General features: G+C 44.3%; 1 protein-coding gene across 6 annotated transcripts in view; it reads right to left on the bottom strand.

The window, feature by feature from the left end:
- LOC123851920 (serine/threonine-protein phosphatase 4 regulatory subunit 1-like) overlaps positions 1-17,002 on the bottom strand; it is an 81,896-nt gene that overhangs the window by 16,690 nt on the left and 48,204 nt on the right. For 3 of the 6 annotated variants that reach the window (XM_064573394.1, XM_045885998.2, XM_054510163.1), the window contains exons 6-10: positions 15,079-15,225; positions 5,453-5,560; positions 4,338-4,403; positions 1,711-1,869; positions 962-1,146 (exon numbers count right to left, since the gene is read on the bottom strand). In XM_064573394.1, the coding sequence (XP_064429464.1) occupies positions 962-1,146; positions 1,711-1,869; positions 4,338-4,403; positions 5,453-5,560; positions 15,079-15,225 (665 nt within the window). The remainder of the gene's footprint in view (positions 1-961; positions 1,147-1,710; positions 1,870-4,337; positions 4,404-5,452; positions 5,561-15,078; positions 15,226-17,002) is intronic. The other 3 variants (XM_064573395.1, XM_064573393.1, XM_064573396.1) reach the window with 3 other exon arrangements.

A 17,002-nucleotide genomic window follows, 5' to 3' on the forward strand; every position in this document is an offset into this window, starting at 1 on the left:
AGGGCCAGAAGCTCATAAGCTCACAAGAGCATAAAAGGTCCAATCATCCCCCTCTGCCCACCTGGGAGTATTATGTGTGCTGAAAATGTCTCACACAGTTCAGCCGATTCCTCCATTCTACTCAAGTGGTGGATGAGCCCTGGCTTCTGCTGACACGCCCTCAGTGGGCAGACTGCACGCACTCACTGCTCGCCAGTACCTCCACCAGGGGGCAGCCACCGGGGCACAAAAGCCCCCGAAACCACTGGGGGAGTCCTGAGCAGGAAGGTGCTGCACACAGGCCGGACACAGAGCAGGAGCTCAGTGAATTTTGACGGAGACAGATGGAGGGAAGGATGCACCAGTGGTAAAAAGGACATGTACTCTCCGAGATGTAAAGTATCACTCTCCTGCTCCCGCGTGATGCTAGCAGGGGAGAGACGCTTACCAACGACCTCGAATGGTCTGGTTGGTGTGTACCCATCGGCCTCCGAGGAAAGATGAGAAACTCCAAGATCAATCACTAGAACTTACTAGAAAGGCAGGATGGCGTCCACTAGTGGTGGGTCAGGACTGTCACCTGTACGTGCAGGTAACATCCTATATTTATGGGCATGTAACACTGCATGGTACAAACAGACATTTGGGAGACCTCACATCTTCCCTACGTAAATTATCCAAAGAACTTCATTAATCAAAAAGTAAGAGAAAATTTTCTTTATAGGTTATTTAATCACTCCTCTCAATGAATATTTTATCTAAATTTAGGAGACACAGTAGCTTCATTATTTATAACCCAGTAGTCATGTTTCAAAATCATTATTGCAATTACTTTTGCTTCTTTACATAATTAAAGCTCTAATATTCCATCTTGCCCAGAAGGTCACTGTTACTAAAACTCCAGACAAGATAATTGCTAAAATTTTAGGTAGACACTTAAGGTGAAGCGCGGGCCCTGGGAATTATCCCGCTCAGAGCTCACCAGGCTGAGGAAGTGTTACCACAACTGCCCGCACGGGGTGACCCGTAGGCGAGAGCAGAGTCCAAATCCCGAGCTGGTGGTCGGATGCTCAGGGTGCCGTCTTCTCGAATATAGAGGCCGGCCCTGGAGGGGTTCGCAAAGGTGGAAATGAAGGGGCCCAGGGACTGGAAGGCAGCCTGGCGCACCTGCAAACAGAGAGCACAGCGCGGTGAATGTGGCGTCGGCCAGGTGTGACCCAGGCCGGGCAGCTGGCCAACCACCAAGCTGGTCGCTGTCCGCCGAATTAGGTCCAAGCAGATTTACTGCTTTCTAAGGCGTTCTCCAAATTCCAAATCGACTCTTTTCAACAGAAATAAGGAGAACTTTAGTACCATCACGCAGTTTTTATTCTTCTAGAATTTTAATTCCACATCAAGCAAGTCCAGACTTCATAAAGCACCTGACCAGACCGTATGAATCATGACAGGCGTGTTTGTGAGAGTAACAGCAAAGGTCACTCTCCACTGAGTGTTTCCCTTCTCACTCCTCAGCCCTATGATGTCCGGTCACTACAAATGTTAGGGCGTGTGCCCCCTTCTTCACAGGCACCCAAGCTTTGGAGATTTCAAGTGCTCTAATCCCCACGAGGTCTAAGTAAGCCAATCAGGAACCGAAAAGACAAAATACATAGTCACAAGTCCAGAGGCCAAGATGAGGCCAGTCAGCGAGCTGCGGCTGGTGGCCCACGCGGCCGAGCTGCCCGCACTTACCCATCGGCAGGGGTCGCTGATGAGCTTGATGAAGAGGGGTGACAGCTGGGCTCTGCGGACCTCGGGGGACGCGCTGTAGGACACCGCCATGAAGCACTCTGCGCAGGCTTTTCGCATCCCCCAAACATTATCTGAGCAGAGCTCAAAAAATTTTGGGATCTACCAAAGCAAATAAAACCATGCTACTCAAACTTGGCTACCCTGAGGAACGGCAGAACCTTTTTTAATGACGTAATTAAGGCACAGCCATAAATTAACGACCAAGAAGAGGGAAATATATACTAGTCTAAAAGGAATCATTTGAGACAAAGAGAAATTATGGTAAGAAAAATAAAGAAACATTTCCTTTACCTCTTAATTCTAGTAAATGACTTGGTTAAAAGGCAGAATGACTAATATTCACATAGCTATGTGAATTATATAGAGAAAAATTGTGAAATGACCTTGAAATTGAGTGCATATCCCAACTAGCTCACCCATCCAGGTATTACGATCTTTAACTAGGGTCTTTTAGTGATAGGAGGTATATTGTTAAAAACCGATAGTAATGCAAATAATTCCTGTTCACAGAAATGCAAATTGTGTCCAGTGGAATGCACCTGATTATCACCCTGGATGCTGAGCAATTTTGAATCCCCTTGCAAGGTCACTTCAGTATCCTCTGGTCTGACCATACATGTGTGGTACTTTGAGTTCTCCATTAAGCCAGGTATTGTACCTTACTGTTTCCCTCGTGAATAAATGACTTAAATCAAATCTTTGGCATGTTCGCTTTCCATCTGTATGAAGGTCATGATCACATCGTCTTTTAAAATTTATCCTTTAATGGGGCGCCTGGGTGCCTCAGTCGGTTAAACATCTGACTCTTGGGGCGCCTGGGTGGCTCAGTCGTTAAGCATCTGCCTTCGGCTCAGGTCATGATCCCAGGGTTCTGGGATCGAGCCCCACATCGGGCTCCCTGCTCGGCGGGAAGCCTGCTTCTCCCTCTCCCACTCCCCCTGCTTGTGTTCCCTCTCCTGCTGTGTCTCTCTCTATCAAATAAATAAATAAAATCTTTAAAAAAAAAAATCTGACTCTTGATTTCGGCTCAGGTCATGATCTCAGGGTCATGAGATCGAGTGGGGCATCAGGCTCTGCACTGGGCATGCAGCCTGCTTAAGATTCTCTCTCTCCCTCTCCCTCTGCCCATTCCCCCTGCTCCTGTGCTCTTTCTCTAAAAAATAATAAATAAAATTTATCCTTTAAAAATGAGGCTCTGTTTTTTATATCTTAATGTAAAATAATCAGCCAAAATGCCCCACAAATGGGAATATATGATCATGGAAATATCCGCCCACAGGAAGGTTAGTATGTTGGTCACTGCTGTTCTTCATTCAGATACATTAAGTAGAAGACAACAGTTGCTGTACATTCAGAACGACAGCCCACTAAAAATTATTTTGGGGTCAGAACTATGCTGACATGGCTTGCACTTGAAATAAAATAAAATGAGCTTCTGAACTTAAATTTAAAAATCAATTTAAAGAGTATACTTTTTTGAGGTTAAATTCTAACCACACAGGTTAGATATCCTGTCCAATAAAAATCCTGTCCAGTAAAAGTCAAATAAAAATACAGGTTGGATATCCTGTCAAATAAAAGTGGCAAGCACTTATTTAGCATAGTTCTGCATAGGCACCAGGGAAACAGAGCTGAACATGATAGGGTGAAGATCCCACATCAGCAAAACTATAATGAGGTGTGATAAGAGACACGCATGTACTCTGAGCAAAATGTTATGGGGATGCTGAAAAGGGAGAAATTAATTCTCTCTGGCACAGTGGGTAGGTGAGTCTAGACAAGGAGAGGACTTGACAGAGGCATATGCACATTCAAGCTGGGTTTGAAGTGTGAGTTGGGTCCCACCAGGTGGGGAAGACACTGGAAAGAGAGGGGCAGTAATGAGCAGAGGTGTGGAAGGGGGAAAAGCAGAAAGCCTCAAGGGAGCTGAAAAGCCACCCACTGGCTAGTGAAGTGGTTCTCTGCCCTGCTGTGCATCAGAATCATGAGGGGATTTATCAGAAATGCAGACCCCTGGGCCTTACCTGCCTCCCCGCCTCCCTGCCCATCCCATGAGTCAGATGCATGGCCAAAGGTGAGACCTGCCCAGGCCGGGACAGTGTTCAGACTTGAGGAAGGCAGCTGGAGGTGAGGCAGGAAAGGCACTGATGAGGGGACCCAAAAGGCCAAAAAGAGTCTGGATTTTAACCTGTAACCTAGAAAAATCCCACTGGTCTTGAAGCCCAGGAGTGAGATGGTAGAACAGTGTTCTAGAAAGAGCAGTGGAAAAGAGACAGATAGAGTGGCTTAGACAGTGAGAAGAGACCAGGGAAAGCGACCAGTGAGGAGGTAGCAGCAAAAGCCCACAGGAAAGTGGGCTGGGGTGACATCCACGCCGTTCCATGGACCAGCTGCCTACCGCTTATGAAAAAACGTTGGCTTCGGAAGTCAAGAAATTTGGAACTGATGAATGCAAAATTGAGCTGTCATTCCAAAGTAACAGATTCATAAATACAAAACTTCACAACCAATTCTAAAAGCACCCTAAGAAATGCACTAGCAATTACGACTGGCAAAACTTCACATACCAAAAATTTCTCAGTGGCTTCTTGTCCAACGGCGTGACAAATATCACCAAAATTTGTAGCACACACCTTAAAAAGGCAAAAGGCATACCTGTTATTGTCTGCTTTTTTTTTTTTTTAAAGATTTTATTTATTCATTTGACAGAGAGAGACACAGCGAGAGAGAGGGAACACAAGCGAGGGGAGTGGGAGAGGGAGAAGAAGGCTTCCCGCGGAGCAGGGAGCCCGATGTGGGGCTCGATCCCAGGACCCTGGGATCATGACCTGAGCTGAAGGCAGTCGCTTAACCAACTGAGCCGCCCAGGCGCCCCTGTCTGCTTCTTTTTTGTCTTCCCAAATTGTGACAGCCAACAAGCAAAAGCTTCGGGGGCAATGACTCCTCTAGCCAGGCACCTAACAAGCACTTACCGAGCCCACCACCCACACAGGCTAGCCCGGTGCCTCCAGCACACTGGAAACAGAAGATTTACAACACAGTACCAAATCCTAGCACTTTCTGGCTCCTAATTGATCTCCATACATAATGCATTTGGTTAGCAATAAAGCGAAAGAGACCCTTACTATTCTCTGCATGGTAAATGAGACCGATCTTCTTGCCGATGCGTCATGAGGAGAGACCAGAGGGAAGAGGGCCGGTTATGCAGCAAGGAGGAGGAAGAGGACAAGGAGGCTGTTGAGGGAGGTGTGGCAATGGCCTTTGAAAGGAAGAATCTGGTAACCAAGTGAACAAGCGACTGAAAGGGAAGGGGAAGGCAGGGGTTGGCGTTGGAAGGTATGGCAAAGGTAAGAGGTTCTGAGCAAAGTAGGCCAGATCATGAAAGGCCGTGCATGTCAGGGCAAGGGCATCTAACTGCAAGCAGCAAGGTCCCAGAGCTGGTCCTTCTGTGTCTAAGAGCAACGGGCTTACTCTCACAGGATCTCGTCCTCAGGTCCCTATGCACGCCCTAGTTTCTGTAAAAATGGGCAACGCTGCTCACACGTTTTCCTCACACAGGTCACAGGGGTCACATTTCTCTTCCAGCCTGCATCTACTGAAGAAGTCAGGACACTTCCAAGGAATCGATTTTGAATTTTCTAACTTTTTGAATTTGTCAAGTTTTGAAACTATATGTCCCAACCTTCCGGACTTGAAAGAACTTCCCATCACCACACAATTCGCAGAATCGAGGCAGCAGCAGGCTTTCAACTGTGCTCTTGCTCAGCATGGAAGCCAGTTTGCAGATTATCTATAAATGAGAGAAAAATCAGAGTCACTTGAAATACCAAAGCACATGTATCGCACCACGTATCACTAATTAAATTCCAAAAGCTGATATTCAAAATATTGCCAAAATACCCAGGAAGTAAACACAGAACACCTTCTTTTGAGTTTTGTCAAGTGATGCGATCAACAGAAGGCCAAATTTTCCTCAAGGTTTACTCAGATAAGAGTCTGTCTGAAGCTCAAGAGCTGCCATTTGCCAGGTACCCAGCATATGTCTGAAACATCAATGAATACTTTTTGTGTTCTAACTCATTTTACTTCCCCCAAACCCTATGACCTGGGTATTATTTATCCTTACTTTTGCAGATAGGGACACTAACACTCAAAGAGGTTAAATGATATGACTAAAAACCCAGCAGTGCTGAGGCGGGACACACAACTGGTCAGAGAGTAAAAGCAACCCAGGAATTGCACTACGGGGAATTTACCCCCAAAATACAAAAACACTAATTCAAATGGATACATGTACCCCTATGTTTATTGCAGCACTATTTACAACAGCCAAAGTATGGAAGCAGCTCAAGTGTCCATTGACAGACGACTGTATACAGAAGATGTGGGTGTATGTGTGTGTGTGTGTGTGTGTACATATATGTATATATATGTGATGGAATATTACTCAGCCATAAAAAAGATGAAATCTTGCCATTTGCAATGACATGGATGGAGCTAGAGGGTATAATGCTAAGCAAAATAAGTCCATTAGAGAAAAACAAATACCATATAATTTCACTCATATGTGGAATTTAAGAAACAAAAGAGCAAAGTAAAAAAAAGAGAGAGAGGCAAAACCAAGAAAGAGACTCTTAACTACAGAGAACAAATTGATGGTCACCAGAGGGGAGGAAGGTGGGGGGATGGGGAAATAGGTGATGGGGATGAAGGAGTACACTTGTCATGATGAACACTGGGTGTTGTATGGAAGTGCTGAATCACTGGGTTGTATACCTGAAACTAACATTACACTGTATGTTAACTATACTGCAATTAAAATAAAATAAATAAAATAAAAAGAAAATGGTAGGCACTGGAGAGTGACCAGGTGCTGGTGGAAACTGAAGGAAAGCAGATCCTTGAGAGAAGGAGCCATGCTGGGTAAAATGTGCATTGCTCCTGCTTTTCTGCCCAAGCACACCCCCTGTTCTGCATGGCTATGCAGTGTAGCTAGACCTCAAGCAAAAGTTATAGCTTTACTGGCTTGAAAAGTAAGAGAACAAAGAGTGAGGTTGCCAAAGCAGCCAAAAAGTGAGGGTAGAAATCCTGGGAAGGAAGGAAGGAAGCAAGCAAGCAAGCTAAAAAAGGGAGAGCCCCCAAATCTGTGATCAAATACTACTCTAATCCTTGGCTGAACTCGGAGCGGTGCATACACAGAGGAGATGGTAAGGTTCACAGGAAAAAGCCAAATGCTTGAAAGCAGAAGGAACTGAGCGGTTTCAGCTGCTGACTATTACAGAGGAAAGAGAATCTGAACTCTTTGCTAGAACAAAGTCAACACTCTTCAGAAGAAAGTAACTGAATCCAGAGTTTCTGCAATGTTTCATCAGGAAGCTAATAAGAGGCAATAAAAAATTCATAGACATTACACTTATCATGATGAACACTGAGTAACGTATAGAATTGCTGATGTATAGAATTGCTGAATCACTACATTGTTCATCTGAAATTAATATAACTCTGTATGTTAATTACAGTGGAATTAAAATTAAAAACTTAATATTGAAAAAAAACAGGTATCTAGAAAAAAATCCATAGACATGAGAGGAAATAGGAAAATGTGACCCATAGTCACAAGAAAAATATGTCAGTAGAAACAAACTCATAGAAGATCCAGACGTTAGCATCAGCAGACTTTTAAAAGGCTTTAAAGCAGCTGTTATAAATATGCTCAAAAAAAATATGAACTAGTCATACTGAATGAACAGATAGGAAATCTCATCAAAGAAATGGAAACTATAATAAAGAACCAACCAAGCCTGCTGGTAATAACATAGTAACTTGGTCCAACATACCCTCCGGCACATAACAATTAGAGAATCTTGAAAAAAAATTAAAAACTACCGTTTGAGACCCTGGAGAGCAACCAAATGGCAGAAGCTAGAGGGGAGGTTATCCTTCAAAGATGAACTACAATGAGAAAGATCTGGAAGATAGATCCAAAATCTGTGTATTCAATTTGCTGAGATCTCTGGCTGACTGCTAAATTATATATACATGCATGGGGAAGATCCCAGGGGACCCAGCAAAGGAGCAGTGGCCGGAAACAAAGTAAAGTGAGCAGATATTTCAGCAGCTGCTTACCACCAAGGAGAGAGCAGGGAGGTGTAGACCAGACAAGACACATGCCTGCTACATCAAAAATCACTTTAGAGCACTTTATAAAATGAAATAGACATCTAGTACCGAAAAAAAAAAAAAATCACTTTAGAGAAATAAAACAGAATCCAGAGTCTCTGCAGTGTATCACTTGTAATGTCTGGTGTTCAATTAAAAATAACTACCTATGTGTTGACAGGAAAAGGTGACCCATCATAAAGAAAAAAAGCACTCGACGGAAATCAACACCAAGATGTTCCAAATGTCACAACTCTTACACAAGGACTTTTAAAAAGCTACTATAAATATAACAAGGATTAAGAGGAAAATGTAAGCATAAAAAACATATGAAGAATCTCTATATCACAGAGATACAGAAACTATAAAACAGGTCAGAGTGGAAATTCTAGAGTTGAAAGGTACAATAACTGAAATTAAAAACCTAATGGGTAGACCTACCAACAGGTCAGAGATGACAAGAGTCATTGAACTTAAAGACAGATCAATAAAAATGATCAAATCTGAACATCAGAGAGAAAAATGACTAAAACAACAAAAAGAACCTCAAAGACCTGTGGGGCAATAGGAAGCACCCCAACTTTGCATAATCTGAGTCCCAGACAGAAAGGAGAAAGAGAATGGTGCAGAAAAAAAGTACTCAGAGGAACACTAGCCCAAAACTTCCCTAATCAGGCGAAGAGCATCAACACACAAATCCAAGGACTTCACAAAAGGCAAAGCAGGATAAGCATTCACTCTGCAAAGATAAAGAGAAAAATCTTAAGAGCAAGCAGAGAAAAGAAGGATGCTATAAATATAGTACAGTATGCATGACCGCTGACTTCTCCAGAAGACAACAGGATGAGATTTTAAAGCGATGCCAGAAAAAAACAAAAACAAACCAATCAACCCACAAGTCAATATCCAGTAAAACTATTAGCCAACAGTGAAGGCAAAATAAAGGCATTTCTGGATAAAAAGAGAAATCTCATTCTCAGCCAATCAAGCTCAAAAAAGAACTTAGGTTCTTTAGGCTGAAAGTATGATATCAGATGGAAACTCAGATCCAGGAAAGAAAGGAAGAGTACCAAAAATGGTAAAAATGTGAGTATAAAAGGCTATTTTTTCTCTTTTCTTAATTTCTTCAAAAGATATAATTGTTTAAATCAAAATTTATAATATTGTATTACCAGGTTAATAAGGGACATGTATGTCATAATGTATATGAAAACAATAGCACAGAGGAGGAGAGGGAGTGAATGGAATGACATTGTTGCAGGGTGCTACAGTTTTTCAAAATCCTCACAGAGGAATTAAAATATAATACTATAAAATTACTCAACTAGTCCAAAAGAAGGCAGGAAAGAACAGAGGAACAAAAACAGATGAGACAAATGGAGAAAAAAAAAAAACAAAACAAAGTGGTGGAACTACCAAATATAATCAATAATTATATTAAACATAAACAGACTAAAGACTCCAATTAAAAAGCAAAAACTGACAGACTGGATATAAAAGCAAAGCCCACCTCCATGCTAATGAAAGCAGGAACACTTTAAACATAAAGATATTTGTAAATTACTGTCAGAGGTAATGTCATTCCCTAATAAAAGGGTCAATATAGCACAAAGATATAAACATAAAAGCTTTACATGCTTAAAAGGGAAAAGATGGACTTAAAAAGTTTTTCCTCCTTAATAATCTAGAAAAATATAAGCAAACTGAATTGAAGTAAATAGAAGGAAGTAAATAGAAAGTAGATATCAATGAAAAAGAAAATAATGAAATCAGCAAAACCAAAAATAGATTATTTGAAAATATCAATAAAATTGATAAAGCCCTAGCAAGACTGATGATCAAGAAAGAAAAAAAGGGGGGAGAAAACACAAATTACCAATATCATAAATGAAAGGGGAACATACTACAGATCTTACAGGCATGAAAGGGATAAGGATATTTTTTTTCAAGATTTTATATATTTATTTGAGAGAGAGAGAGCATGAGCATAAGCAGGGGTGGGGAGGGGCAGAGGGAAATCCCCACTGTGCAGGGAGCCAGATGCAGGGCTTGATCCCAGGACCCGGCGATCATGACCTGAGCCGAAGGCAGACACTTACCTGACTGAGCCACCCAGCATCCCGAAAGGGATAAGGAAATATTGCAAGCAACATTAGTCCAATAAATTTAACAACTTAGATGAAAGTAATAAATTCCCTAAAATGCACAACTTACCCACTGACACAGATGAAATAACAGATCTGAATATCCCCATATCTGAATTGGATTTGCTATCAAAAACCATCTCACAAAGAAAACCCTAGCACCAGAGGTTTTACTGGTGAATTCTAACAAATACTTAAGGGAAAAACAACACCAATTTTGAACAAAATCTTTCAGAAAATAGAAGAGCAGGGAATGTTTCCCAACTCATTTTTTGATGCCCAAATAACCCAGATTCTAAAACCTGACAAAAACTAATAGGAAAAGAAAATTGCCCACAATAGTCCTCTTGAATACAGATATGAAAATCAGCAACACAATGTAAGCAAATAATGGAGAACGGAGCACTCTTCATGGTGGAAGATCAACTTGAACCATCAATGGACACCATACTAGTAGGGGGAAGTCTGATGAAAAGCACACTCTGACTCCCCTTCTTACGTCCAGAGGAGAAAGTAGTACATAAAAACTGGGCAGACACCACCTCTATCTCCTAAGTCACCAGTTAATGACGGCCAAAGTCAGAACACACTGAAGTCTTGGGTCTCCCTCCATGATACATGAGAACACGTTTCTTCACCTTTCTTGTCAGAAATGCAGAGCCTGAATCTAATCATGAGGAAACACTAGACAAACCCAAACTGGGAGACATTCTGCCCAAGAACTGGCCTGTGCTCTTCCAACACGTTAACGTTACAAAATTCAAAGGCTCAGGATCTGTTCCAGATACAAGGAGACCAAAGTGTTGTGACAATTCCGTGCACTGTGTGATCCTGGACTGGATCCCAGACAAATGACAACATCTGCATGTGAACTGTGGATGAGATATTAGCATCATATCAAAGTTAGACTTCCTGATTTTGATCGATGTGCTATGGTTGTTTAAGAGAGTATTTCCTTGTTTTTAGGAAATACATACTGAAAAATGTGGGACGAAAAGGGCATAATGCCTCCAATTTCCTCTCAAATGGCTCAGAAAAATACTTAATCATACATGTATGTGTATCTGTGTGTGTGTAAGGACAGAGACTGTAATAAACTACAGGAGAACCTGATAGAGGGTATACAAGAGTTCAAGAGTCCGTTCCTGAAAATTTTCTACAAGTTTAAAACTAAAACAAAATGAAAAATCACCCCCCAAAATTTTTAAAGAACTCTCCCACTCCCCCCACCAAAGAAAAAAAGATGGAAGGAGGAAGAAGGGGGAGGACTTCCTGTCTCTGAGGTCTGCTCTTCCCACTGTACACACGGCCTTAGCAGAAAAAGGTCCTGGGTTAGCAGCTCACCCACAACTACTTGGAATCTGCACACAGCAAACATGAGGGAAAAGCACACTGAGACTGGCAGGAAGAGGAGTGGGGCCGAGGGGAGGGGAAATGATCCCCCCAAAACGAAAAGGCTTGCATCTTCCGAGCTCGGAGGACACATCTCTCTGACCTGACTCGAGGCAGAGTTGTACAGAGTGGTGGCCACAATAAATGAGCACGCAAAGCTCCCGTATCCAGGGGAACAGACAACTGAAGACTGCCCAGTAGCTCCGTCTACCCCTCTCCATCTGCCACACCCACATGACCTTATTACTACCAGTATAAAACAAATACAGAGTCATTAAAAGCCAGCCAGCGCACCAAGTGACAAGAAATGATATTCCCGTGGCCCTGGGAACTACTTGCATGGAATGACGATCTTCACTTAGTTGCCTGGAGCCAACTATTCTTTATAATACACAACCACAACATTCTTTTTAAATAAATGCACAAATAAAAATGAGCTTAAAAATAGGAATGACGACAAAAAATGAGGAAGCCTTAATGTGAAAACGTGTTGAGAGAGAAAAATAGGCTTCTGACAATTAGTTATAATCTCAGAATGCTAATGGCCTTCCTGCAAGCAAGAGGAATTATAATTGGTCTCTGGTGGCCTGTTTATGCTGTCTAGATATAATTACAGGATGCAGCGCCTTCAGTTTTTACCGATTCATTCATTCAACAACTAACATTTATTTAGTACTGACTCTGGGCCTGGCACTGTGCTGGATGCCGATGGTGGAAAGACACCTGTGTTTAGAAGCTCATACTTTTGAAGGAGAAATAAACAAGTCAAGTTCACAATTCGATTGCTAAAGGAGGGAGTCACAGACATTGTCTGCCATCTATAGAAAGATTTCACAAACCAAAATGCACATGTCTGTGAGAAAGCAGGATGGAAGAAACCAGCCTGTAATTTACACTGCATAACTCAATTTAAAAATGCCCAGGCCATGTCTACTTGGCTACCTTTGATTTCCCTAATCAAGTATGCACTAGGGTTGCTGGCACCAGAATCAACTGATTGTAACCCCTAACGAGAATGAAAAGGCGAGAGCACAGACACACATTTTGCCGATGGAGGCATGCAGGTTCCTTTGGGCAAGAAGCAATTCCTTTAGAACCACACTATTCTGGGATGGTGCGTGTTTACGGACAGGGGGCTGTAGCAGCATTCACACCACGTGGCTGGAAAGAGAGCCCCAAACAAGCAGCACGACTGGTTTCTCTCCTCACCCATCACCCTCCTCACCAGCACATGGGGCCCGCAGTATCTGGGGGTCACTCACAGCCCAGCTGGGAACCCTGCCCTCCTTGGGGAGCTCTCCAAACCACACATTTGGGCTGCTTCTCCTTGAGGAATGAAAGCCACTCTCTCTATCCGTCCTGTCACTTCCTAGCTAACGAGAACAGCGCCCTCCGGGATTCTCGACACCGGGTGCCCAAGGAGTAAGATCCATCCAGCGACCCCTTCCCCTTGGCCTCCAGGAGAGGAACTCCGGGGCTCCAGGAAAGGAACACAGGACAGCTTCCAAATCTGACCGAAGCATGCAGGGGCCTAGCCAGGCACCCCGAATCCTGCTTCCAACAAGGCTCCGTGGGGAGAGAAGTGGAGGTCCTCCAGAAATACCCTGAAACGTAGGTGCACCTCAGCCTGAGGAGGGTTCAAGACTAATTGTTCTTGGCAGCCACATTTGAAAGCTTACACATTCGAGTAATGATATCAGCCACTCACTTAGAATGAAAAATACAATTTATGTGAACTAATTTGTTCTGTAAGTGAGTTGTGGAGATAGCTTTTTGAAGGCTTGTTGTATTTTCCAAATATTTTCACCGGAAGAAGAAGAGGGAAGAGGAGGACAGTGAGGAGAAGGAGGAAAAGAATATTGCTGGCAAGAATGGAGTGGCTGAAAACAAAACAAAATAAAAATCATGCAAAAACGCCTTGAGCATTATTTTTCACGCTATTATCCGTCTTGAGGGATAAGATATTTGGTTGTCGGTTGTAACCTTGGAAACTTGCCTAACCAACTTTCCAACAAAGAAGAAGATCTAGCTGGCAAAGTTCACTGCTCAACTGCCAAATATTCCAACTAAATGATATTATCCAGGTTCATTTTGCAAAATAAATTTAATTTCTTATAGGGAAACTTGAAATTTATAAAAGAACCCTGGAGAATTTGAATTTTAATAATCAATTATTCTTCAGCCTGATTCATCTTATAAACATATGGAATATGCAAAAACTTAAATTAGTTTAAAAAGCCAGCCCTGTAACTCATAGTTGAGGAAAACTTTTACATAAATGAAGAATAATTGCCAAATGCTCTGATGCTATAATACAATTTTTTAGCTCCACACTCTATGTTTCCTCACTTTGAAAAAGAATTCCTTTTTCCAATGTCATTCTTTTCCAACCAAGAAAACAATTATCTTCTAGATATTATTGTACTCATAACGAAGGCCCATGATTTTTTTTTTTCTAATCCTTAGGTATGATTTTCCTAAAATGCTGGGATAATCCTGAGTCTTCTGTAAGAGAAACAGGGGGCTGTTCTGTGCAGCACCGTCTGCCTGGGTCAGGGGAGGGAAGGAGCCACAGAGAAGAAGATGGCCACAGATGACCTTCCCTTGGGCCACAAAGGAGAAGGCATGAGGACAAGCCAGGGAGTCTGTGTCTGGGGAAGTACGGGAGAGCTACCACTGGCTCAGCAGCAGCTACTATGTGAATGAGGGTTCCAGAAGCAAGTAGAAAGTCCTTGACTCTACAGTCACGTTATGAAGGGTACAGGGTCTTACAAACCCAAGGAAACCACAAAATTAACTATTAAAGGAAGAAGAAATTTAGTGTTTGTACTAGTCCTTTAACTGTACACCTTTAATGGGTATGAGCAGATGCTTCGATAGGGCACATCCCAAACTGCCGTGGACATTCTGGCCACACCTGCACTCTTCAGAGTGGACTCTCATATCTACTCACATACCTACCCAGCACTCTCTTATCCTAAACTATACACAGACACTCACGTCTACTGGATTTTCTTGAACTGCCCAACCACAACCTAAAATCATCACCCATACTAGACTGGGTTCTGTACTCTGGGAAACAGGGCTCATGATCCCAGTGGGTCCAAAGACTGATTTACCTGTAAATCTCTGCATCTTGCCTCACCTCAGCCTAAACTACTTTGATTTCGACAGCTTTGCCATCTTAAAACACCTGGTGATCTAAGGATAATCATTTCTTTTTTTTTTTTTTTAAAGATTTTATTTATTTATTTGACAGAGACAGAGATAGCGAGAGCAGGAACACAAGCAGAGGGAGTGGGAGAGGGAGAGCAGGCTTCCCGCCCAGGAGGGAACCTGATGTGGGACTCGATCCCAGGACCCTGAGATCATGACCTGAGCCGAAGGCAGACGCTTAACGACTGAGCCACCCAGGCGCCCGGATAATCATTTCTAAAACATGCTCAGATCTGAACTGTGAACGTTCTCTGACCCAGGCCACGTCGCCAGCCACCTTGTTTAGGGGGAAAGTGCTGGCCAACAATGAACACATGTGAAACCTCAAGTCATGCACACCCCAAATTATGGGACAATCCACCAAGGTGTGGGGCTATCGTTCCCTACACAGACTTACGTTCACAGCTTCTGCTTTATATTCGTCATCACTGTCTGGGGCAGAGAGTGCCAGCAGGATTGGACACACTTTGTTTTCAATATCATGTTGGGAAATTAGATCTTGTTCCAGAAGAATCAAGAGTACTTCCTGACTTGATTTTCTAACCTAGAAGAGGAAACAAAGGCAAAAGGTGAAACACCAAATGAGCTGAAGTGCTCTCAGGATCCAGACCAAACTCCCTGAGCAGAGTGCCAAGCTGACCGCCCTGTCTTCTGCGGCACACGCGAACCACACAGGGCGTCTGGCCCGCCACGTGTACTGCCAACCCAAGGCCTCAAAATACGCCGCTCCCTCTGCCTGGCTGGTTCCTACCGTTCCTTTCTCAGGCCAAACATCCCCTTCCCCAGGACCCCATTCAGGTCATGTCTCCCATCTGTCCTCCAACAGTGCCCCCCACTTTGCCCTCATGGCTCAGACCCTGGATTTCTGCACAGACACACCCACACACGTCCACAGAAGGCCATGGGGCAGGGGCCCAGAGATGAGCCCCAACGAGGCAGGACTCGGAAGCCTCCTCAGTCCCAGAGAGGAGGGGCGAGCGAGCACTAGAAGGCAGAGGGACCCCAAAAAGCTGGACAGAGAACATATCTGGGGACGTGAAAGCACAGAAAACTCCCAACTTACAGAGCAAGGAATGGAAGATGCAGCCCATTGCAGTGACACTAAAGGAGGGAAAGAGCACCGGGACCCAGAGCGCACACAGAGTGGCAGGCGAGCAGACAGCAGTTACAAAATAAGCTACGGAGGCACTCTGACATGGAAGCTTCCAAACAAGTGACAAGATGAAAACGGTATTTTAGAAAGATCATTCCGGCAGTGGTGTTCCAAGTCAACCGGAGGTGATGAAAGGCTGAGGGCAGAGAGGTCAGCCAGGTAGCCACCGCAACAGCCCCAGAGGGAGGGGCGGGCAGAGGAAAGGGGATGCCCCGGCAATATTACCAGGCCTGGGTGACAGGACACAGTGTCCAGCCAGAGGCAGTGAAAGTCCCCCATAACTCGGAGATGTCAGACACTTATTGAGCTCTCCGGCACATGCCAGGAGCAGAGAACGTGCGAGGTGCGAGGAGCACAGCCGAGGGCAGACCCTTCAGCCGCCTCGCTACATGACTCAGTCCCAGGTGGCAGCTGAGGACTCCAGAGGGCGGCAGCGCAGGGAGGACACGGCAGGCGGGGGCAGGCGGGCAGGTCCTCGGCTGAGGACATGGAGCAGAATGTCAAAGGCAGTCAGAAGCCTGCTGAGGGCAGGGGGTGAAGGGTGGACTCCAAACGTTATGTACCTCCAACCTTTGGAGTCTTTGAATGTGACCTTTTGTGGAAAAAGGGTCTCTGCCGATGTGATTGGGGGTCACGTTAAGGACCTGAGGTCACCTGGCATTAGCAGGGTGACCCTAAGGGCAATCACAAGTGTCCTTATAAGAGAAAGGCAAGGGGAGAGGACAGACAGAAGAGGAGGAGGCCACAGGAAAACAGAGGCAGAGGCTAGGGCGACGTAGCTGGAAACCAAGGGGGTCCACACCTCCAGAAGCTGGAAGAGACAAGGAACAGAATCTCCCCTGGAGCCTCCAGAGTGAGCAAGACCCGATGATACCTTGATCTTGGACTTCCAGCCTCCCCACCTGTGCGAGAATAAATGTGTGCTGTTTTAAGCCCCCAGCTTGTGGTGCTTGGTTACGGCTGCCCCTGGGGACTGTTAGAGCAAGCAAGGAAAGGGAGAGGACAATGGGCTCAAAGATAGGAGATGAGCTCTGGGGACACAGGGCAAGTCAGGGCACGGCACCTCAAGCAACCCAGGGGAGGCTGAAGCCAGCTGGGGTGGGGCAGGGCACTGGGGAGCCCCAAGGGTTGGAAAGCAGAGGAGTGACAAGAGCAGACAAAGCTTCAG

The sequence above is a fragment of the Mirounga angustirostris genome, unplaced genomic scaffold (assembly GCF_029215605.1).
Source record: "Mirounga angustirostris isolate CCGP_5_RB_7025 unplaced genomic scaffold, mMirAng1.0.hap1 SCAF_10, whole genome shotgun sequence".
Classification (NCBI taxonomy): Eukaryota; Metazoa; Chordata; class Mammalia; order Carnivora; family Phocidae; genus Mirounga; species Mirounga angustirostris.